This window comes from Neofelis nebulosa, chromosome 16 (assembly GCF_028018385.1).
Source record: "Neofelis nebulosa isolate mNeoNeb1 chromosome 16, mNeoNeb1.pri, whole genome shotgun sequence".
NCBI lineage: Eukaryota > Metazoa > Chordata > Mammalia > Carnivora > Felidae > Neofelis > Neofelis nebulosa.
Window position 1 is genome coordinate 40,934,088 of NC_080797.1, and position 23,825 is coordinate 40,957,912.

The window sequence follows — 23,825 nt, forward strand, 5'->3', positions numbered from 1 at the left end:
ACTCCAATAAGAAAAAAATTAAGGAGGAGAAAAAGACACGCACCTGGAGCAGGTTAACCCCACCTGTTTTTTCTGTGCAAAGGGAGGTGGTGGGCAGATGTCTACCGTGCCTGTGCTGTGCTTGCCCCTCATTGGTGCCACCAGACTTTCTCTCCCCCCGCCCCCATTTCCGAGACTCCCCAAGCTCCAGACTGGGGATTCTGGCTCCGTGAAGCCCCAAGGATGCCGGGAGCTCTGGGGTCAATTCCCAAGGTAAATGGCACCGTTACAGTTTAGGCCCTAGAAGCGGGCCTGGGGCTATCCCTCCCTGGCTGCCTTACCCTGGGCGGCCCTGCCACCAGCTGTCACAAGCCATGAGCTGGGAGGCAGGGCTTGGGGGACAGGCTTGGCGTGGGAGGTGAGAGTGCAGGGGTACAGGCTGCCTGGGTCCCCGGGTTACGTCCACGGCCTCTCCGCACCTTGGGCCCTGGGTGAGGCTGTGTTCGCCTCGGTGCCTCCCGCCCCACCCCCAGCAGAGAACACCTGCGTCTCCTCCACTCGCAGGCAAGGGCAGCCCAGGGACCCCATGTGACCTTGCGCCTCGCCCCCAAAGATCCCTGCGGGTTGGGGCTTTGGGAGGCTAGGTTGCCACAGTCAGGGACCGAGGAGGGTGACCCGGTGAGGGGCGCAAATGAAGCACTGCCCTCTGGGGCTGGGCCAGGCACGGTTATTTATAACCACGGGTCACCTTACCTCCTGACCTTCAGCTGGGGCCCAGCGAGCCGCAGCGATTAGCATCTCCTGCCGCCCATTATGAACAAACACCCCTGTGTGCCCGCCCCAGGCCCTGCAGGAAGCAGGATGTTGGCCGGAGCTGGTGCCCCGTGGCTCCCTCAGGTGAACCCGCCACGTGTGAGTTGGGAGAGGTGGGTGCGTTTGGGGGAAAGGTGTGAGAAATACTCAGAACTACTCTCGTCCCGTGGCTTCCCAGGTTGAAAATGTTGGTCTGCTCTGGGTGGCAGTTTTGTTTCTAAGAGGCGGCTCCCCAGCCTTGTCTGCTCAGAGGGCTCCCTCCTTTAGTGGGAAGGAGGCAGCCCCGAGACTGGACCCCCTCCCCCCACACGGTCCCTGGAATCACCTAAGATAAACTGCACTCCCCCGCAGCAGTGGCCCCTCGTTCCTCCGTGCAGCCGAGGCTCTGGGGAGCAAGTGACTGGCCCACGGTGACACGGCCACCCATGGCAGATCCCGCACTGCTAGCCGATGGGAAGCAGCTGGGCACCAGGCCCCCTGATTATGACAAAGGAGGCTGGGGTGGGGAGGGCCTATCCATTCATGCGATACAGTTTTGCCGAGCACCTGCTAGGTGCCAGACACAGTTCCAGGCAGAAATCCTTCGCCCTGTGGAGCTGATGGTCTAGGGCACAAAGGCAGTGCCTGGAGCCACAGTCCAGGCAGCTGTTGCGGGTCTTGAGTCCTGAGGAGGGAAACTGAGGCAGGGAAAAAGAGGGCCCGGGAAGGTTTTGTCTCAACAGTGGGTCCCCTCCCCCTGTGCAGCTTCGAGTGACCCGCACCCAGGGCCGAGGGCGAACGTCTCGCACAACACCCGGTCTTGGCAGTCATCCTGGAGGAATGGTTCTGCCGTGGGGCTGGTTCTGCCCAGGGAAGGGAAGAACTGAGTCAGGAGGTTTGAGGGGGCTGGTGGTGAGGGAGGGAGGAGCCTGGGTGCTTCCTTCCTTTTCCACCCTGCTCTCAGGCATTTTGAAATACTTGGAAGAACTTGGGCTGTGTGGCTTGACCATCCCCTTGCCCTCTCTGGGCCACAGTTTCCACAAATAAGATCGAGGGGGGTCGCTGGGGTCCTGGTCTAGGGACTCAGAGACTCTCCACTCCGAGTCTGGCTCCGTCTGTGAGTGTTCCTCTCGGCTGGAAGGGGCCCAAGGGCACAGGCCGGGGGTGAAAGTCAGGAATGGCCAGCTCTGAGCGGCTTGTGGTGGCCGGGAACCCATGCAGTGTGTCAGAAGATGCCGTGTGGGCACACGCATGTGTGCGTGCAGCCACACGTGGGTTCAGAGTGTGCTTTCGTGGGTAAGTGGCTGAGTAAAAGACTCTATACATGGAGCGGGAGTGGGTATCTCGGTGTGTGTGTGTAGGACGGTTTCCGTGGGAGCAGAAAGGGGAGAGTGTGTATACATGTGTGCGGGGGGGGGGGGGGGCAAGTCACACGTACCTAGGTCCAGGTATGTACATGGAGGTGTGTGTGTGCGTGCGTGTGTGTGCGTGTGTGTGTGTTGTGTTGGAGGAGTGGAGGAGTGTCTCAGAAGCTGGGGTTAGCTTGAGGCAGGGAGTGAAAGCCTGGAGGGGCCTCTCCCTCGCTCTGTAAACCCCCTCTGCCCACATGGTCAGCCTGTGGCTGACAGGCCCTGACCAGTCCATGAACTCAGGGTCTGGAAGAGTCAGCGGCTTTTCCAACCTCTTTGCCAAATGGGATGTCAGCACGGGGGCGGAGGTGGGGGGGGGGGGGGGGTGCTGCAGGCTGGGGAAGGTGGCAGTGACTTCATGACAACTGGCTGCCAAGCAGCTGGGGGGAAGGGGTGGGGGGGAGCCGGGGCCTGGCTGGGACGAGGAAACCTCCCGGGGATCCTCTACTGCTGGGTGGAGGAGGCAGCCCAGCCACGGGCCCACGCTTCCTGGGGACACTTTGGTTGTTTTCGGGGGGGAGCTGTGGCTATGCCAAGGCCTCGTGGGAGGGTGGGAGGGGGACCTCTTGAGCGAGCCCCCTCCAGGGGCGTTCACACATAATCCCATGGACACTTACAGCAACCCCCATGAGTTAGGGACTCTTATCCCTATTTTGCGGATGAGGAAACTGAGGCTCAGGCAGGCAAAGGGATGTGTCTGAAGCCACACGCCAGAGGAAGTGGTCGAAATGGCCTGGGAACATGGGTTGGTGTATTTCCTAGTCTCTGCCCCAGAAACAGAGGATGATGGGGGACAGGGAGTCCTTCACGTCGGCTCCTTTGTGGATACCTTGAAGTTCAGGGATGGGACCTTCTCGGAGTCCTCAGACCCAAGGCTCCTTATCCCCCCCAAAGGGCCTCCTTCTTGGGGAGGCTTTCCACACACTTGTCCACAATTGAGGGGGTGACAACACCCATAACCACGCAGGGGGGCCACCACAAGTAAATGGAAGCCTTTGCCAGTGACAGACCCTTTCTCTGAGCACAGGCCAGAGGTCGGGCCCTATTTCAAGCAGAAGACCTTGGTGTAGACCAGGCCACCTTGACTCACAGGGATCAGACTTGCTTGGCTCCTTTGTGGGGTTGGAGGGGCCCCAAGATCACAGACACGGGGGTGGGTGTGAGCACTGTCTTTGTGCCCAGAAGCTGAGATCAGCTTTTGGGGTGCTCTTTCTTCAGCCATTTACTAGTTTCTCATAATAATAATAACCACCCCTGCCCAAGTCCACAAAATACTTTCACAAACACTCTCTCACTCAATCCTCACGAGGAGTCAGTATACCCATTTTACAGAACAAGGAACGGACGGACTCTCAGGGAGGGAGCTTTTGGGACTAGTCTCAGATCACAGGCCGGGACGTGGCTGATGTTCCGGGTGCCTGAGGCTCTGTCCAGATGGGGTTCAAAGGGGCACCGGGACAGCCAGGCTGCACCAGTGACCAGCACAGTGACCAGATAGCCTGAGAGCTGTGTCAAGACCAGTCCTCAGCCTCCCTTCCAGCGAACACTGGGGCTGGGGGTGGGGGGAGGACGGAAAGCAGCAAAGTGCTGCATGGGAGCGGGAGAGGGTAGTGGTGGGGGGAGGGGGTCCCCTGCTGACCTTGGTCCTTGGGCCCAGGTGGGGACTGCAAGGGCCCAGTGGTTCCTGGAATGTGAGCCCACGGACAGGGTGCCCACTGCCAGCTGTTGCCATGTTCTCATCTGTTTGTGGCAAAATGAGAAAAATAAGGACAACATAGTGAGGTTTTCACAGAGCCAGACCCACTCGATGTGAAGCAAGGCCCTTTCACTTGTACTATATATTTTCATTTGTGTGCGTGTGTGTGCACGTGTGTATTTAAAAGGACCTTTCCTTTGACATTTCCTTTTAATGTCCCTAACTCAGCAAAATACAAACCTGGTGACCGTGTCAGATCCTAGGATGTTTTCTGGAAATGTCAGTGCCCTGAGAAATCTTACGGATGGGAGCCACCGGGCTAGCTCTGGTCCTAGGTGAGACCCGGAGTGGAAGGAGTTGTGTTTTCACTGAGGGACGATGTCTCAATGGCTGGAAAAACCCCGAGAGTGGAGAAGAGGTTGGGGTTCCTGCCCAGACAGCCCTCACAGCCCCGGAGCCCAGGCATCCCCAGGAAACCCTAGCAGAAGGAACATCTGAGTAGCCGCACAGGGAATTCTGAGAAAGGCCACAAGGCCGGTTCCCCGTGCCACACGCCCTCAGCCTCTTCTCTGACCTGGAGCTGGGAGGAAACATTCCCTTACCGCTCACCCCTGCCTTCCCCAGCCCCCCAAGGCCGGCTCCAAAATAGCCCAGGCCCGGAGGAGACGTCATGGGGCCGGCTGGCTGCCTGCCCCTTGGAGAGGACAAATATAGAGGGACACCGGACACCGACAGGAGACCCGGGACCTGGGCAGCCCCATGGCTGGGGCGGTGTCTGCCCCCCTCCTAGCCCTGCACCCACTCACAGGTGGCTGGGAGGCCAGCGCCTCCAGGCCTGGCCAACCCACCCTGGGACGTGTCCCAGCAAGCCCGGAGTGGAGCCGGAGGCCGGCCCTGGGGGGGCACCGGGCAGAGCTGGGTGTGTCCATGGGGACACGTCCTCTGTCCAGGGGTCTCAAAGCACTTTTATAAGCGTCATTGCCCACAGGCCCCTCCCAGGAGCAGGAGACAAGAGGAACCAGGGTGTGTCCCAGGTAGAACCACCCCTGCCCTGTGTTCTTTCCAGCTTCCGAAGGAGGCCAAGGCTATAAATGGGAGGGGGGGGGGGGGGGCGGAGAGGAGGGCAGGCGGCCAGGCCAAACCCCAATAAACTGCTGGTTGAATCGAATTGCAAATAATTAGTCCTGATCGCCAAAGCTGCCTCCACCCTCCACTCCCGGGAATTAAAGGTCAAAGGGCAGAGCTGCTGACGCAAATGTCAGGGGAGACTCGAGATTGGGAACAGCTGGGCTCCTGCTCCCGGCTCAGCTGCCCGAGGTCGCCGGCCCCCAGCGCCCTGGACATGGTGTCCCCCCCACCAGCTGGGCCCGTGGCGCTCCCGGCACCCTCAGGGAAGGGGGCTCCTCCGCTCCCTCTCCTCTTCGGGCTCTAAGGTCCCCAGAACTTGACGGGAGGTAAATCGGAAATTCCCGTGGTGTTGCCAGATGCCTGGGTACCTGGGGACAAGCAGCAGCTCGGAGTCTTGTGAGCCTCCCCTCCCATGCCTAAAACAAGGCGAAACCTCTTCCCCCTCTGCCCCGCTGCGTTCCCCTAGGTGGACCCTGTGGCACGCCCGCCCGCCGCGCCTCCCTCTGTGCGGCAGTGGTGACCCCCAGCGGTCAGTGTGGGACTTGAACTTGGGCTCGGGCAGACCCCGCTGGGCAGCCTCAGCCCAGGGCTGGGGGCCGAGGGCTCTGGGGGTTCGATTTTGGTAAGGGGGCGGGGTTGCTGGTGTTTGGAGGTACTTTTGTACGCGCTGAACTTTCCTAATTGTACTGGATCTCGCCCTGAATGTCCCACTATGAGCACATGAGCATCAGCGTGTCTGAGAATGCACTATCATCTCGCCTTAAACCTGCCCCTCCTCCTGACTCTCCTGTCTATTAATAGCACCACCGCCCTCCTGTCCCTCGGGCTCCAAACCCAGGAGTCATCTTCCACTCCTGCCAGCACTGGGCTGGGTGCCTGGTCCGGCCCCTCCTCGCTCTGTGTTCCCTCTTCCATCCTTGATACTCATGGCCACTACCCAGTCAGCCGGCCTCTTACCTGAGCGATGGCTGCCCTCAGCAATGACGCTGGGCCAGACCTGGGTACGTGCCCAGCCCCCTCCACTGACTGGCTGTGTGGCCTTGGGCGAGTTACTGAACTTCTCTGAGCTCAGCGTCCTCAGCTGTAAGATGAGGATAGTAATCACAGTGCCTGCCTCCTAGAGCGTTGCATGAGTTATATGATAGGATGGACGTAAATACCCTGCCACATAGGACATGCTCAGTGCACGTCAGCTGTCAGAGACCCTCCTTCACTCCAACGCCTCCATTTCACAGACCAGGGACCCGAGGCCAGAGAGCTGGAATGAGAACTAGCATCTGGTGTTGCGTTCCAGGTGTCTTTACAGCATGCGACAGAGCAGGGGGAGCGGAAGTTCCTGGAGTCTACAACCTTCCCCACCACTGCCTCCGTCATCGCATTCCAGAACCCAGAACCAAAGGCCACCTCCTGAGTCCACTGGTCCCATCCACTGGCCTCTAGGGGCAGGTCCACCTGGGTAAGTGTTGAGGTCACTCAGTCATAGCAGGGATCTTCTGGAATGAGACAAGGCCAGGTCGCATCCAGTGGTCATGAGTCAGGGCGACCCATCTGCGAGCAGGTGAGGGAGGTTGCCCAGCCTCAGGGCTGCTGGACATGCAGGGGTGTGGCCACATAGTGGGGGGGGGCGCCTCCCACTGCCCTGCCCTCACGTCTCTCTCCCAGCTCACACTCACCCTCAAGGGGTCCCCAAGGGGCCTTCACAGCAGGCACCACCCCCCCCCACCAAAGGGAGGTGGGCCGGCTGTCTCAGCCAGTTTTCCATCCAGACCCACTTTCTCTGGAGGCAGATACTCTTAACAGTCACTCCATGAATGAGCCCCTGGAGCCCATAAACTTGAAACTGAGGGTGGGAGCCCTATTCTGGGGATTTTCAAGGGGGACTTTTACCCCCAAAGAGGCGGCAGACCATCCAGATTCAAATGTGGGCCTGTCCCAGAATCTCTGGACGCCTGCTGGGTAAGACAGCCGTTCTCCAGCGGGTGCGCGTCTGCTCCTGAGACATCTGGCAACGCCAGGAGACATTTTTGGTTCTCACAACAGCATGTGCTACTGGCATTTGGTGAGTAGAGGTCAGGAGGCCGCTAAATACAGAGAGGTCGCACAAGAGAGTCTCCTCCTGCCCCTCGTGTCCAGGGAGAGAAACCCTGGTCTCGGAGTCCTCTGTCCGCTGGGGAAGCCCCTGCCTCACCACTGCCTCGAGGGTTGAGGAAAGCAATGCAAACGTAGGACACGGGACCAGGCCCACCTCCTGCCCTGTGTTAGCAAAGGACCTTCCTGTCCTAAGGCCTTTTCTTGGCCTGGGACACCCTAGCTGTGCCTAGGTGGGCAGAGGTGGGATGGGCACACATCCCGACCACCCTCTCACCGTCACAGAATTTTCTGCAATGCTTTTGGTGTTTCTGCTCTACCCTGCCTGGGGCAGAGTTTCTAGAACAGTCCATCCGGTGCTCACTTAAGCCTTTCAACAAAGAAAAAGCAGGCCATGGAAGGAGGAGCTCGCCCTCCTGGCATGTAAATTGTGTTGGAACCTGGGCACTCACCATTTCTGCTCTCAAGCCTTGGGTCTCCCTCAGTCTCTTTTTAATCCATCCGCCCACCCCCTTCGCTTGCACTTGGGGGGCAGAGAGAGGGGAGACAACCGGAGGAGAAAATCCTCAGACTCAGCAGGGAGACCCCAGGCGGAGAGGAGGATTTGTGTTGGAGGAGCCCTGTGCAGAGGCAGGGGGATGACCAAGAAGACCTTTGAAGGTGGTGTGGAGCTGAGGCCAGGAGCTGGCCAGCTCACTTCAGCTGGCACCTGCCCTTCCTTCAGCCTCAGCAGCTGTGGGGTCAAGTGTCTTCGCTACAAAAACTGTTCCCAAATAAGGCGCTGCCGTCTCCCCTGAGACGGGGCCGGGGTGCCCGGATCAGAACCCTTACCCCCTGGCCAGAGCTCTGCTTTGCTGGTCCACCTGACTCAGGTAGAATAGCCTATGGGATTGCGTTCGAGGAGGGTGGGTCAGGCCAATTGAAAGAGTGGGACCCTGTGACCCCCTTTCTGGAGGCCTCTTGTTGAGACTGGGGGATCCAGGGGATTCAAACCACAACCACCCCTCCCCTTCCCCCCACCTCTGGGTCTCAGCTTAAGGCACCTGTTCAATGTGGTGCGAGGAGGGAGTGGGTGTCGAGGGCAGACAGGGCACCACCACCTTCCAAACCCCAGCAAAGGTGTCAGGCTGGGATGTCTGTCTGGAAGCCCAGCTGACCAGAGGGACAAGCCCAGACTTGCAGCTGTTCCTGAACAGGAAGCGGCCCGGGGGTGGGGGTGGGGGGGGGCAAGCACTGAGGAAGGGCGGAGGCCAGACCCAAGGACTTCAGACAGGCTGAGTCCCAGTGAAAGGGCCTCACGAAAGGGTCTGGACCATTCTCCAGGTAGGAGCACTCTCCTGCCACAGGAGTCTCTTCTCTGAGGAAACGTTTTTGTCTTAAGTTGGAAATTCCTTGCTGATGGTGGGGCACCCCGACTTTTCCCTTTTCTTCTGTAGTTTTGCTGTGCTGCTGGCACGCCTGGGAAACTGCCCACCTCCTCCCAAGCGCCCCATGCTCCTGCCTTCCCAGGGGTGCTGAGGCTGTGGACCATCCCACCTCCGACATCTTCTGTGAGGGCTCCTTGGCTGGCCAGGGGCATCCTGCCCAAGGTGTGATCCCATCAGGAAAGTTCTGGGCCCTGGCCCCTAAGAAGGGCCGGGCAGCCTGGTCGCTGCTTCGAGAACCCTCATCCCTCTGGCTGTTCGCACTCGCATCCAGCTTTCGCATCCAGCTTTCCCGCCATTCTCCACAGCCACAAGCCTTCTGCCGTCCTCCCGCCCCCACCAAGCGTGGCTCCCAGGCCCTTCCTCCGGCTTTGCACTGGGCCCTCTCTGCTGCAGCTTTGTGCAGGAGGCTGGGCAAGGACGGAGGAACTCTGAATGGCATGCGGGTGATTAGGAGTGGTCTTCCAGACCCCAGGGGGGTGAGGGGCAGAAGCCACCTATGGAGTCTGTTGGCTGTGGTTTGGGACATTCATAACCACCTGACAAGGGCCCTGGAGCAACCCTGAACACTCTCAGTCGTCGAACTCCCCAGGCCTGAGGATGGCAAATGCTGTCGCGAGATACCACTGTCCTCCAGACCCGTGTGTGTGTGTGTGTGTGTGTGTGCGCGCGCGCACGCGCGCATGGGGGGCCCTCTGGTGTAGAGCACCTGCAGGCCACGGAGGAGGCCGCAGCAAGGGACCTGGCTCCCAGCCCACCCAGGCTGGCCTCATCTCCTCCTTGGGCCTGCCCCCATTAAGCTTTAAGTCTCACTCTCCCCCTTGGCCACCAAGAGGACCCAACAGCTTCTTGCAACCACCTTTGGTGGTGGTGGTGCGGGTGGGAGCGGCCCTAGGCGGTCCTGATTCCTACCCTTTTGCTCCTGATGTTTAGAACCGTGGGGTGGAAAGGGATCCTAGAACTCATCTTGCCCAACCCTGTCATGTGACAGAAAACTGAGGGCCACCTGAAGCTGGTGGCTCCTCAGAGCAGTCTGAGACGGGGGAGTCCGGGTTCCCCGGCACAAGGTCCCTCGTCTGGATGCCCAAGGGCCAACCCCAACAGTGGTGTGGGCTTGGAGTCGGAGTCCAGCCACACAGCCCTCTTCCTCTAATCCTCACCCCCACTGCTCCCCCTTTTCAGCAGCAGTTATAAAATCCAGGAAACAAATGTGGATTGATGGCCTATAAAGGGCTTAGTTAGTGCTGTGACCTGCTGAGTTATGTAACTCCCATTTATTATTGGCCTTGGCTGAAGTTTCTATTGAAGCAGCTCCCTAAGCTGACTCCGTGACATTTCCTTTAGCCTTATTCATAGGTGGCCACAGCAGAAATTCCTCTGTGACTTCAAAGGCCAGCCATCAGTGGTGTGGATGCTTTCAAAACCCCCCTTCTTTAATCCCTTGGGCCAATGTTCCTCTCGCCCGTATGAACCCCCCGCTCACCTCAGCGGTGGGCCCACCTTGCCTTCCCTTTGGGTCCCCAGCCTGCGGGCTGCCTTGGTGGGGAGGCTGAGAAAAGGGGTTTTCCGACCCCGGTGAATGAAAGAGCAACTCAGGGCTGTTGAGAATCAAGAGGCAGCCTCGTAGAAAGAGCACTGAACTAAGGGTCGAGAGTTCTAGTCAGATCTCTGCTATCGGCGTAACAGCCACTCTGGGCCCCAGCATGCTTGTTAGGAACGGGAAGTGTTTACCTTATCTGTACAAGGTGACCCCTCCCCCCCCAGTAGGCAACTTCCTTGGTCTGGGTTGGCCTGGGATGAGGGGCTGGCAGTCTTTCTCTGGGTGCTGACACACGCAAGGCTAACACCAGCGCGATGCCACCTTGTGTTCGAAAGGGAGCAGAGCCCAGCCTCTCTTTCAAGGCAGCTTTCCAGAACAAGTTCATTTCCCATGCCCCCACCCCTTTTCTGCTCTGGGCGGGGAGGGGGGGCTTACTGGGAAGCCCAGGACCCAATTGTCAACGCCCACTTCTCCTTCTCCCCCAGGTGATGCCAGAGAGACCCCAGGGAGAGTCTCTCTGAAGGCTCACCTGCCGTCCTAAAGTAGACTCTTCCCAGGTTCAAGAAGGAAAAGGTAGACGCTCCAGAGAAGCACGGCACCCAGAGAACTCAACAATTTCTGTCTTCTTTTTATTTAAAAAAATAATTTTTTAAGTGTTTACTTATATTTGAGAGAGACACACACACAGGGTGTGTGTGGTGGGGGCGTGGGGCGGGGGGTGGGGAGGCAGAGAGACCCAGACAGAATCGGAAGCAGGCTCCAGGCTCTGGGGCGTGAGCACAGAGCCCGACATGGGGCTCGAACTCAGGAGCCACAAGACCCGAGCCAAAGTCAGACGCCCAACCGACTGAGCCCCCCCAGGTGTCCCTGTCTTCTTAGTTAAGACAATAGTCCTCCCACTCACAGAAGTAATGCCTTGACGCCTCACAGACAAACTGGTGCATCGAATGAAGCGGCTGGTTTGTACCTGGTGGTACAGGTTATAGGAATTCCCTCCATCAAGGGTCTGGTGGGGCCTGAAGGCTACTACTCATCCTCATAACTGAAACTGCACGTGGTGCAAATGACTTGCCCCTAGAGAGGTGTCACCTTGGAAGAAGCCTTGGAGTTCATCCAAGCCAAGCCACGGCTCTTAAAGGAAAACTGAGGGCCCAAGGCAGGAGATGACTTTTAATGGATCAAAGGGCAGAGAGGGGCTAGAATGAACAATTTTGTATTGTGACTTGGCTTTTGAGATGCTGACTTTGGGCTCGCGTCCTATCACGCCAGAGGGGTCTTTGGAAGAGAGGGCTGTCCCCGGGGCCCCAGAAACAGGGCCTCAATATGGGGCAGAATGGTCTGATAAACCCTCAGTTGGGCAAAGCCCAAGACTCTAGATCAAGTCTCTAGATCAGCCCAGCTGCCCGGAGGCATCTGCCCAGTTTCTGCCAGGCTCCTCTAGGAAGGGCAAATGCTGGAGATGCCACTAAGCAGTGGCGTCTTTTCTGGTTAAAAACAAACCAAACTTCTGGGGTGCCTGGGTGGCTCAGTCAGTTGAGCGCCCGACTCTTGATTCCGGCTCAGGTCATGATCCCAGAGTTGTGGGATCGAGTCCCGTGTCAGGCTCTGTGCTGACAGCATGGAGCCTGCTGGGGATTTTCTCTCTCTCTCTCTCTCTCTCTCTCTAATAATTTAAAAAGTTAAAAAAAAAATAAAAAAGTCAAACTTGCTCCTGTTTCCCTATTTACAGTCCCAGGTAACCTCCCCAACACAGAAATGTAGACTGCCTACAAAATAAAAAGCCTGTGTCCACAGAAGCAGAACAGGCCAACAACAGGTGGCAAAAGGCAGCAGCTGAAAGTTCGCTCTGGGACCTGTCCCTCACCTGGGCTAGCCAAAGGTAAGGGGAAGCATGCTCCATAAAAAAGGCCAACAGGGAAAGAAGCTGAGGCCTCAGTGGGCGAAGGATACAAATGCTGGTCTGTTAGTGGTACTTTACATTATCTCACTTAATCTCCAGCAATGCTGTGAATGAGGTATCATTATTACAATACTCCGGATGAGGAAATTCAAGTCTTTGAAAGACTGCCCCACTCTCTTTGGGTGTGTCTGCACTGGAATCGTCCTGCAAAAATCCTAACAGATGTGCATCTGATGTTGTGCATCTGATGTTAATATTTTGTTTAATTCTGTATGTCCGCTCCCAACCCGTGTATATGCGGGAACTGGGAATTTCATTCTTCCCATAAAGCAACAGATATTGGGAATAAGTATGTTTCGGTGGCATCCAAAAATGTCAACCTTACCACGGTTTTCATGCTTCAATCTGTCCCTCAGGGTGCCTGCACAGGATGAAATGAACTCTTCGATGCGAAAGAGAATATGGGTCTCCTCCGCTGTTGAATTTTCATGGAACACCCCTTGTCCTTAAATTGGGGAGGGCAGAGCAACGAGAAAGGTATTCACCGAAAGGTCTGATGTAGGCCCATGTTACCTGTGCTTCCTAACCCACTTCTTTTAGGACAGACAACGTCTAGAACACTGCTGGACTGGAAATAAGAATACGCTGCATTGGGGCACCTGAGTGGCTCAGTCAGTTGGGTGTCTGACTTCGGCTCAGGACATGATCTCACGGCTCGTGGGTTCGCGCCCCGCATCGGGCTCTGTGCTGACAGCTCAGAGCCTGGAGCCTGCTTCGGATTCTGTGTCTCCCTCTCTCTCTGTTCCTCCCCTGCTCGTTCTCTGTCTCTCAAAAACAAATAAACATTAAAAAAAATAATAATAATGAAATAAAGAAACAGAATGGGTGACTAGTGAAAGGTCACAAAATTAGGCAACAGTAGACCCAGAATTCACACCCAGGTCTGGCTTGAGATCTGGTTCTTCTCTCAACATGCCTGCAGTGGCCTCGAGGGTGGAGTCGTCTGGTTACAGCCTCAGTGAAGACCCGAAGCCTTTACTTCTGTCAGCCGGACCTGTTTACCAATGGGCAAAGGGCCCCTCCCAGGGCCAGCCAGGCCTCTGGATCACCTCATTTACTTTTATGAGTAAACACCTTCAGAAAGTGCTATTAGATGTTACGCAAATGCAGGCTAGTCACGGTAACATCTGAAGGGTCGGGGCTTGTGTGTGTGTGTGTGTGTGTGTGTGTGTGTGACAAGATAGCCTGACCGAGTGGGAGACGAAATATCCCCTTTACATTCTTAAGGTAGCAGTAAGTTCAAAGTACCCTAAGCTTCCAGTATCCATGAACCAAAAAGTACAGAGTAATGGGCTGAGCCTGGGGTGATCACGCCTGCTGGCGGGTCACCATGTGCTGCTAAGAACCAGCTAAGAATGAATGAAGCTTTCTGCTCCTGGAAAACAGATGTGTCTGAATCCAGATGGGCTTGAGCTCCTCTCAAGCAGCTGTTCCCGATGGAAGGAGCAGAATCACCCGGTATCTGTTTTTCCAAATACTCCAATAGAATAGGACACTTCTGACGGGAGAGGAAGAAGGAAGCAATTTCTGGAACAAGCTCGCGGGTGAGCCTGGCCGTACCCCCGCCCTCCTCCCCCCCTCCCCCCAGCCTGGCGGGGGGGGGGGGGGGTGCAGAGCTGCAGCTCCTACAGGAAGTTGCTGGTGCCCTAAGGCAGGGGCTTGGTGCTCTGCCTCTCCTTTGGGCCTCAACTCAGATCAAATCACAAGTACTTTTTGTCTGTGGCTGGGAGCCAGTGTTCTGCTGGGACATAAAGCCGAGGAGTGTCGTTCTGATAAATTGGACATTTTAAGAAATTAAAATATCTGGGCCTCCCGGGGGACTGGGCAAAACCCTGGGTGTGCAGGCAGGCGGGTATGGTTGGTATTTGTACAGACAACAGACCAAGGCCAAAGAGCCAGAGTCACGGAAGCAGAGGGGGCTGGAGCCAGGGCTTTTTCAGATCACCTGGATACACCACCCTCCTTTAACACGTGACAGACCGAAGGCCCACAGGTGTTATTCCTCAGCAGAAGCCACACATCACACTTTACCTGTGACGCCTCACAGATGCCTGGGTCCAGGCCCAGCAGAGTCCAGTTCAGTATTCAGGGGTGGAGTTTTATGCCTTTATGAGTGTTTCTGGGGTGCCACGTTAAATAAAGTGACTTGCCCAGGGTCACCGTAGGGGTAGAGCTTGGACAGGTCTAGAGCCTTCTTTCCCACTGTATACCACCCAAGTCTCTAAAGGGAAGGAGTTTAAAACCGAACTGTATTGGGGTGCCTGGGCGGCACAATCTGTTAAGTGTCCGACGCTCTGTCCCGGCTCACGTCATGCTCTCACGAGTTCCAGCCCCACACAGGGCTCTGCAGTGACGGTGTGGCACCTGCTTGAGATTCTGTCTCTCCTCTCTGCTCCTCCCCAGCTTGTGCTCTCTCTCTCTCTCAAAATATGTAAATAAACTTAAAAATAAAACTGAACTATATTATTATGAGTATTTAAGACATTCCGAGAAGTCCCTCACTGCAAAATCTTTCCTAACAAATTGGCCACTGCAGAAAATTAAGCCCGTGCCCTTTGTGGTCACCAGGGCTCTCCTGCCTACACAGAATGGGAGAAGCCTGGGGGCCTGGTGAGGGCAAGCTCGGGGGCTTAAGCAGTCTCTCTCCACAGGGCCTGAAAGACAGTTTCCCCACAGGGTGGGACTGCCGGCCACAGTTCCCGTGCTGAGGACAGTGTTCCAGTCCCGTTCCCCCAACAAAAAACTACAATGAACGTGTCCTTTCCTGTGCTGCTCCCCTGGCTTCTCACCTGAAGCCTGGCTGGCTCAGTAAAATGACTGAATGAGGCTGAAAAGAATTCATCAGTTTCCAAAACAATGACTTGGCAGGCCCCGGAGGACTGAGGGGCAGTTGGGGAAGGTCCTGTCAAGCAGGAATGAGCCAGGCTATTAGTTATACTCTAGGGCATCCAACCTCAACTGGATGGACGGCTGTGCCTTCACCGAGTGAACTGTCCTGTTAATATGCTGATCGGGGCTACTTTTACCGTCACGTCAGAACCCCACGTTTCTTGTAAACAAAATACACTGGATTGGACTGAATACCACTGCACTGAATGTGGGTTCACATCGTGCTACCACATGATTAGTTTTATAATCATCCTTCCTTCCAGAGTCTCTCCCAAGCAAATGGGTCACAAGTCAGCACACTGTATTATTAACATCTACATTACAGCCTGCCTCTCGTTACTGAGTCAACCTGGCAAATGGTATGCCTTGTATCATGCGTGGGTTGTTACTCAGCACGCCCACATTTCTAGAAAGCCCTATTGTCTATTACTCACATCTCATTTGAACATGTGAGCCGAGCAGACATGTTCTTCCTGCATTCCCCACTGCTCACCTTCAGTCAGTGTCAAAGGGTGACAGTCCTCACCCTCAGAAATGCCCTGTGTGATGGGGGGAGATGATTAGACTGTTGAATAAAAACCAAGTCCAGACCCCTGGGAAAGGCAAAAACAAAACAAAATACACTGGACCTCATACGTGTTTCATATACATATTTATATATATTTCATGTACAAAGTTACATTCCGAACCCCAGGGATTCCATAATAGAAATAAATACCGAAATAACTACATTGCTAAGTGAGCTTTTTGCTCATAGAAATGAAGCCTCAGCCTCTAAGAGACAACAAGTGGGACACTCTAGAACCCATTTCTCAGATTATAGAGGCCAGTAAAAGTCTGGATAAAATGTCTAGGACAAAAAAACAAATTCAGGACATAAAATGGTTAAAATATATTCAAATATATTGAGAAATGTACGACAAAATTAATAATAAAAACTTAATTTTTTAAGAGAAAGAAGAAGACATTTAGTGTTACAAAACAGCGTCACCCTGTTAGAAAAGCACTGATGATTTCCACATTTAATTCTCTCTTCTCTACTCTTCCCATGTTACAAACGGGGGCCAAACGAGTCCCTTTCTCAACATGATCAATTAAGAAGAGCCCTAAATCTGGTGGAGTCCTTTGGTAACGGTCATAATACTCACAAGGAAATAAATATTCAGTTCCACAGCATTTGCAAGAAAGACGCACATTCTTTAGGACAGTTAATATTATGAGACAATTGTTTTGCTTTGTTTTGTTACTAAGGCAGCCTATGTTAAAGGGTCTATTCTCAAATGTAGTAAGACCTTTACAAGAAATGAACAATATAGCAACTGAGAGAATGTATTTTCATCTTTTCTATGCAAACACACTTCATTTGAAAAGTTATGTGCTGCATACTTTGTGCTCAAAATGTTTTACACTCTCAACAAGCTGCATCTATTAAGATATCCCTTCCTGTTTAAAAAATGTAGATCCACACAGGTTGGAGACAAACACTCTCAAAATGGTGTAGTTCTTCAAGAACATTCTCCCTTTGCCTCCCAGGGATTTTAACCTGTATTTCATAGTAAGCATCGGGTTGGGGTATGTGATACTGACATTTGTGTAGATTAGCAATGGTCGAGCGTCGGCAACTTCACATGGTTCAACCTCATACATAACCCGTGCATAACAAAATGAGAAAATTCTCGGGTATCCCTTATTTCTTCCAACAGGGGCAATACATGTATTTTTTACATGGAGGTATTCAAGCCTCTTCTCTACCCTCGAGTTGGAAGCTGTAGGCAGTGTGCACCAACGCTTCGCTGCTCGCAAGAAGCTTACATTTTGGTTCTTACCAAAGTGAATGTTACCACCTTGACCAAAGTGAATGTTACAAGAATATAAACCTATTGTTGGGGAAAGGGAGGGGAAGGGGAGTAAAGTGATCTGCAGAAGATACTTAAACGATTACAATTATATAAGGACAAGCCCTTAAAACAAATTGTACAAGCATTTCTGTACTCTCTCTAGTCCCTGATGTTAATTAACAGGGCCACAGATAATCTGACGGCTTTAGATAAAATAGCTACACCCCTATACTAAAGCCAGTAAGAACAATTAGAACCACTGTAACATGTACGCATTTTTCATCTTTTAACTCCTGATTTCCTAAATTACATTTGATCACACAAACGTGTACAAACTGAACAGCAAGTGGGGTCTGACTCTGGGATGTTTATTTCTTGGGATTAAAATTCCCAAACACTTTGGTGTCTCCTTTTTGTGAATTTATACAATTCCTCCCCCAAAATGTTGTAATGACGTGGGGATTTTTTTAGGTAGTGTCCAAAGTGGCTCAGATTTAAAATAAAAATATAGCTGAACGCTATGAAAAGGGGGCCTAAGTTTTGGTGCCTTGAAAAAGTGACTAAGTACCTCGAGCAAAAAAATCAGCCTTTCACTGCAGCTTTTGCCAAAGGGGGTTCCTTTCTCCTGGCCATCTGAAGTGGCCACCGCTTCATCGTGTACACGATGTGCTCACAGACACATCGTGGCCCAGTGGATCCAAAGGCTGCCTCCGGCTCATTAAATCCCACGTATTTATCAATTAGCTGAATCACGTAGATGCTTGAGGACAGCGGCACGCTTTTTACAAATACCTCTGCGTGGCAGCTCAGAAACAACCAACACCTGGTGCTTCCGACCACTTACACAGTCTGAGACCTGTGTTTGCTTACTTTTCCTTCAAGCACTCCTTCTGGCGATCGGGGGCCCTTATTCAACAGGTTTATGTTTTTAAAATAACACTTAAATTTCTAATTAGCTTTGCTTAAAGAAATGGTAAATCACGCATTTTTTCAAGAAGCTCGCGAGGGGGAGAACTGCAGCGTGATGGTCTTTAAAAACTTATTAAACAAGAAAATCCGTGAAACCCGGACTCAGCTTTTGAAATGGGTGTTATGAGTAAAAAGATAAACATGTCAACTCTTACTTTACGGTATCTTGGCCTTGTCTTCTTCCCCTTCATCGCCTTCCTCTTTGCTGGTGGCATTTTCATCTCAAAAGGGCACAAAAGCTTCAAGGTGTCACTTACATACAAAACATCAAGTGCTAGTTATTCTGTAGTTCTACACAGAACCAGAGAAAATACTGTTTCTAATCAAGTCCCTCCTTCAGTTCACAGGCCACTGTATCACGGCTGCTGCTTTACTCTTGTGAACCGGCAAGAGCAGTCCCAGCACAACTGGTGAACAGGTGAATGTTTTACCTGGAGAAACCTTCACCAACCACCACCATCCATTGATACAGGAACCCAAAACACAATTTCCTTAAAGACAAATCCTCCCACTGCTGAAGCGATCTTCTGAGCCGTATCAACGATAACCCTTTCCAACATGTCAGTATGAAAACGAGGGAGACTAGTCTCAGAAAGAATCATCATCACAATATCCAGAGAGCAGGCCTCATAAACTGTAGAGCTCTAATAAGTCAGAAACAGGAATCTTTTATTTAAATAGTGTAGTCTTAATTTCTTCAATATAAAACCCCCCCCAAATCTGATGAAAACAAGGTCTTATATACCATATATAAACAAGATTTGTCAGATTTGAAAGTGAAAGTAATTTACAATTAGCTTTTAGCCCCCTGGGACACTTAGAGACCTCCTGATAATCCACCTGATACTAGTTTGTGTCAATTTTATAATACACGGGGAAGACTATAATTGTACCAAATGGTATAGTTCCACTTATCAAGTGTTCCCATGGATTCCATTATTAGCGACAGCTCAAAAGTGACCCCATCAAACGAAGTGAGTGACATCAGCTGTGGCAGACTGAACCACATCTGGATTGCTTCCTAGAATTCAGTTTGCAGAGAGTAAACATTCTTTGATTTGTTCATAACATACTGAAATCGCCTGGAACACTGGTGCAGTAAAACAGCTAGTTCCTGTATTGTTACGGGAAGGACAGGTCTTGTGATACAAAGTTAACAGGAAAAAAAAATGCTCACACATTATGTGGTGAAACTGATTTCACAAAGAGAGCATTAAATTAAGGGGAAAGGGAAAATAAACCATGCAGAAGAGACAGCTTCCCTGTCTCCACCGGTTTCCTATGTGCTCACTCATTGCCGTACAGCACTTGCCACACTATCAGGTGACTCCTTTCTGCTTTGGCGACAGAAGGTTCAAGTGGAAGATCCTCTCCAAGAAGTTCTGATTCTCCACCTTCATCACCTGGGGGGCGATAAGGAGACTCGGGTTAGGTGGAGCATGGAACACGCAAGCCCATGTACAGGTCTGTGAACAGTGTGCACAAAACACGGCGGACTCCGCTTCCAGAGCACACAGTACAACACATACCCTGGGTCAGAACCTTCACTCGCCCAGCTTCTGAAAAGGCGAATTCGTTTTTCAGACCACAAGGATAAAAGTGAGTTCACTATACTACATTGGAAACTCACCCCAATACGTCTGCACGCTGACATTAACAGAAATGAGGAGAAGCCGAGAAGTCAAAGCCATCCAACCCTCTGTCGATCCAAAGGGACAGGGTCTACTCTCATTTATTTCAAACTGAGAAGTGAGACTAGATGGGACTATACATGTGAAAGCGTGGAGATAGCGCCCACGCACCCAAACTAGCTACATCCAAACAACCCCTGCTTGTCGTCAGTGACAGTAAAGCTCTCCCATCAGAGACAACCCATAAGAGCACACAGAAACAGAAACTGCCTGTTTCACATACTCCTAGCAGTAGGAGACACCAGATTCGCCATTCACTGTACTGAGATACTGAGTTTTTGGGTTTTTTTCTGTTTTTAAGATTTTATTTTTAAGCAATCTCTACACCCAACACGGGGCTCGAGCTCGCAGCCCTGAGATCAAGAGTCGCACGCTCTAACGACTGAGCCAGCGGGGCACCCCGACACTGAGCTTCTTCAACCCATGACTGTCAAGTTTAGGACAGGTAGTGAGCGGACAGTGTGGTGATGAAGAAATGCGACTGAAGTCACAGACAGGCTATAGGTTCTCCCAGAAATAGCTAAGTGAACTGGAGAAATGAGGTCCTGATCAAAGACACTGCTCTCCAAGGCCCCGTGCAAGCAAACCATACTCCTCTCTCCAAAGGTGCATCATCAGGGGGCGCCTGGGGGGCTCAGTCGGTTAAGCGCCTGACTTCAGCTCAGGTCATGATCTCACGGTTTCTGAGTTCAAGCCCCGAGTCAGGCTCTGAGCTGACAGCTGAGGGCCTGGAGCCCGCTTCCGATTCTGTGTCTCCCTCCTTCTCTGCCCCTCCCTTACTCACGTTCTGTCTCTCTCTAAAAAATAAACAAACATGTTGGGGCGCCTGGGTGGCTCAGTCGGTTGAGCGGCCGACTTCAGCTCAGGTCATGATCTCGCGGCCCGTGAGTTCGAGCCCTGCGTCGGGCTCTGTGCTGACAGCTCAGAGCCTGGAGCCTGTTTCAGATTCTGTGTCTCCCTCTCTCTGACCCTCCCCCATTCATGCTGTCTCTCTCTGTCTCAAAAATAAATAAACGTTAAAAAAAAAAAATAAATAAACAAACATGTAAAGAAAATAAAAAAAAAAAAACAAAAACAAAAGCAAAGGTGCATCAGCGGTGTTGCTGCAGCAGAGCAGGGCTATTGTAACCAGCTGAACAACTGGTCTCACGGCACAGGCTCTTTGGCGGAACCCTCCCTACTTCTGGCCTCAGGGGCCAAGACACACCGCCCACCTGCTGTAGTTCTGTCACGTGTCTCCCCTGAACGTCAGCGGGGCCAAGAAAACATCGCTACCATCAGCCGGGAACAGGGACGGAAACAGGGAAGGCGGAAAAGCACCTCAAGGTTTGCATGTTTCTCTGCAGGCCAGACTCTCCTTTACCCACCTCCTCCCACAGCAAGGTCAAACTGTGTGCTGGGGCATGCTTTAAAAGACTCAAGACACAATCTAAGAACGTAAAAACTCTGGTCTGGTTTTTACATTTAAAAACGTTATGCTAGGGGTGCCTGGGTGGCTCAGCCGGTTAAGTGTTCAATTGTGGACTTTGGCTCAGGCCATGCTCTCGTGGTTGGGGAGTCTGAGCCCCGGGTCGGGCTCCGTGCTGGCAGCACGGGGTTACAGAACACAGTGGAAACTGAGCTCCCAGAACCAACGACTTACCCATTCGGAAGTCAATGTAGCCCTCTCCTCCACTGATGACGAGCATAGACTTCAAGGACGTCTGGCTGCCAGGCTCCTGTGCAGATGGCCCTGCTCTGTCACCTGTTAGATCTGTGCCATGACTGCCACTTTGTGGACTGATGACTTGACCTATTTGTGCCAGAAAAGAAGTGACTATTACTTACCACGGACTGGGGTGGGGGAAGGCTCATTTTCTCTGAATATTTTCAGAAAGTTGAATAAAAAGGTAAATATATTGTGATACAACCAAAGTGTTGGGAATGCCAGAAGCCTCTACGTGATCAGAAAACACCTATAAGAGTCATAAGAACCCAATTTGAAAATCTAAGTAGAGCCATTTTGCGCCAAAGCAGGAATGGATCCAAATCCATTATGAGACCTGTGTATGGCCAGGCAGGCCTTAGCTGCCTGCTTCAGAGTATTACAATCTACATCATTTGATCTGAGGGGCTCCAGAAAAGGTACATGTGCACTTGTGTAAGACACTGGAAAAGGTCTTCAACTTAAGTGCTAGGAGTTTGGATGTTCATAATTAATATTTAAATGTATTTCAAATCCATGGTTTTCCTCTCATATTTAAGAAAAATACATCTTATTTGTAATTTAGATTAGGCAAATAAATTACTAGTACATGTGCCATTTACTCTAAAGTTTAAGTTGTAAGGTCGAATCTTTGAGCATGAAATGGGACAGAAACCCTAGGGGGAAAACTTCCAGGCATGGGTCCTGCTTGCAGGTGGTCAGTCACATCAGTTTAGTATCGTCAGTGGACAGAACATTTGTCACCGGATATCACCACTACGCCTCTCACCTACATGGTGCTTTATAGTTCTAGAGCACTTTCATTAATTTTCACCACAAGTGAGGTGAGCAGAGCAGAGATCAGTCACATCCACTTAGGAAATGAGGACCAGAGGAGCACCTGGGGGGCTCAGTTGGTTGAAGGTCCGATTTCAGCCCAGGTCATGATCTCCTTGTTTGTGAGTTCGAGCCCCACGTTGGACTCTGTGCTGACAGCTCAGAGCCTGGAGCCTGCTTCAGATTCTGTGTCTCCCTCTTTCTCTGCCCATCCCCTGCTTGTGCTTTGTCTTTCTCTCTCTCTCTCAGAAAGAAATAAACATTAAAAAAAATTCTTAAAAAAGGGGGCACCTGGGTGGCTCAGTCGGTTAAGCGACGGACTTCGGCCCAGGTCATGATCTCACAGTTCGTGAGTTGGAGCCCCACGTTGGACTCTGTGCTAACAGCTCAGAGCCTGGAGCCTGCTTCAGATTCTGTGTCTCCCCCTCTCTCTTCCCCTCCCCTGCTCACGCTCCATGTCTGTCTCTCAATAATAAATAAACGTTAAAAAAAAAAAAAATTAAAAAAAAAAAGGAAATGAGGAACAGGCGCAGAGGTTAAATGACCTGCTCAAGAGAACTACGTGAACAGCAAGGCAGGGACCCCTAGCCTGCTGCTCTTTGCCACAATTGTGCTACAGGCACCGGAGTGTGTTCTCCATCCCTTCCTGTACACAATTCTGATGACAGGGGCTTCCTTCTAGCCATCTCCTTTATTAGGCCACAACCATTTCTGGTACCCTGCGGTGACAAAATAGTACCACTGCTTTTCAAAAGCAAGCAAGTCTCTTACATAAAAATCAACAAGTTCATCTTGGGGGAGAGAGGAGAGATTCCAAAGCAATTTCATTCAAATATCCCTATAGTGCCTTATCCATTATAAAAAACCTCCAATTATAGAACTTTTCATATAATATATTGGAATTATCTGTAATACCAGTACTTAGCATTAGGCTAGGTAGTGGACCAAGGGATAGAAGAGATAATTACATGCGACTTCTCGACAGAATAATCTAACCCACCTGGGACTGCCACAAAGAATTTCACTGCGTCCCGGTGCCCGTGGAAGCAAAGCTGGGCATGTGCCATTGAACAATAGGGTATGAATGTCCCTGGAGTCACTTTATCGCTGTTTTCATCACCATATACGCGGATTACACTTCCAGGACGATTTCCTGGTGCTCCTGAGGTTTTATTTGCTGCAACAGAAAAACCAAATACCAAATATTTCCCCCTAGGAAACAGTGATGATGCAGGACGTTACTGGTTAATCCTTATGATATTATCTAAAAGCTACAGCCAGTTGAGATAAAAACAAGGGCAGCGATGCCAACTCAAGACAAAGCTGGGAAAAAAAAGATAATATAGCATGCTAGTTATTTTTAAGTACCTCAGTAAATGGAGTAGGGGATTTTGCCAGTCTAGCAATAACTAAGCTTACTTTTTAGACATATCTATTAATTTAAAAAAAAAAGGCAACATTTAAAAAAAAACAGATTTGAATCTTAGGAATGTCTATTTTATGTTGTTGTTGTTTTTTTAATCCCCATTTTAGAAGACTAACCAGTTACACAGTTTAAAGTAAATTTGTACATTTTTCAATAAAAATTTCATAGTCTACCTTCTGATTTTTCTCCCCTGTGGTAAGAATATCTCTCTTGGGAGGTGGGTGGTGGGTGGTAAAAAGCTGTGTTTAAAGGATCCAGCCACGACAAAAAGGTGGCTTTTCTTTATACCAGACTGATGGTTTGCTGCATTATTTTAGAACAACCAGACTCACAAAACATCCCCATTCCATGGGCCAGTAAGTGAATGAAAGAAACATGGCTGGTAACAAGAGTAAACAATGGAGATTAATGACAGTTTTAAGAGATGTTTCGTGTTTTTACTGGAAGGAAAACAAAGTCCGAAAGAAAGTTCAGC

General features: G+C 51.7%; 1 protein-coding gene and 1 long non-coding RNA gene across 7 annotated transcripts in view; one reads left to right on the forward strand and one right to left on the reverse strand.

The window, feature by feature from the left end:
- Window positions 1-617: 617 nt before the first annotated feature.
- Window positions 618-12,486, forward strand: LOC131497860 (uncharacterized). The gene is made up of 4 exons (XR_009255187.1): window positions 618-891; window positions 6,299-6,460; window positions 11,786-11,935; window positions 12,373-12,486. It is a non-coding gene; the product is annotated as an uncharacterized LOC131497860 (long non-coding RNA).
- A 3,056-nt stretch (window positions 12,487-15,542) lies between these two features.
- SPAG9 (sperm associated antigen 9) overlaps window positions 15,543-23,825 on the reverse strand; it is a 133,709-nt gene continuing 125,426 nt past the window's right edge. For all 6 annotated transcript variants that reach the window (XM_058704499.1, XM_058704501.1, XM_058704504.1 and 3 more), the window contains 3 exons: window positions 22,925-23,101; window positions 21,046-21,195; window positions 15,543-19,115 (listed from right to left, as the gene is read on the reverse strand). In XM_058704499.1, coding sequence (XP_058560482.1) covers window positions 19,000-19,115; window positions 21,046-21,195; window positions 22,925-23,101 — 443 coding nt within the window. In that variant the 3' untranslated portion in view covers window positions 15,543-18,999. The remainder of the gene's footprint in view (window positions 19,116-21,045; window positions 21,196-22,924; window positions 23,102-23,825) is intronic.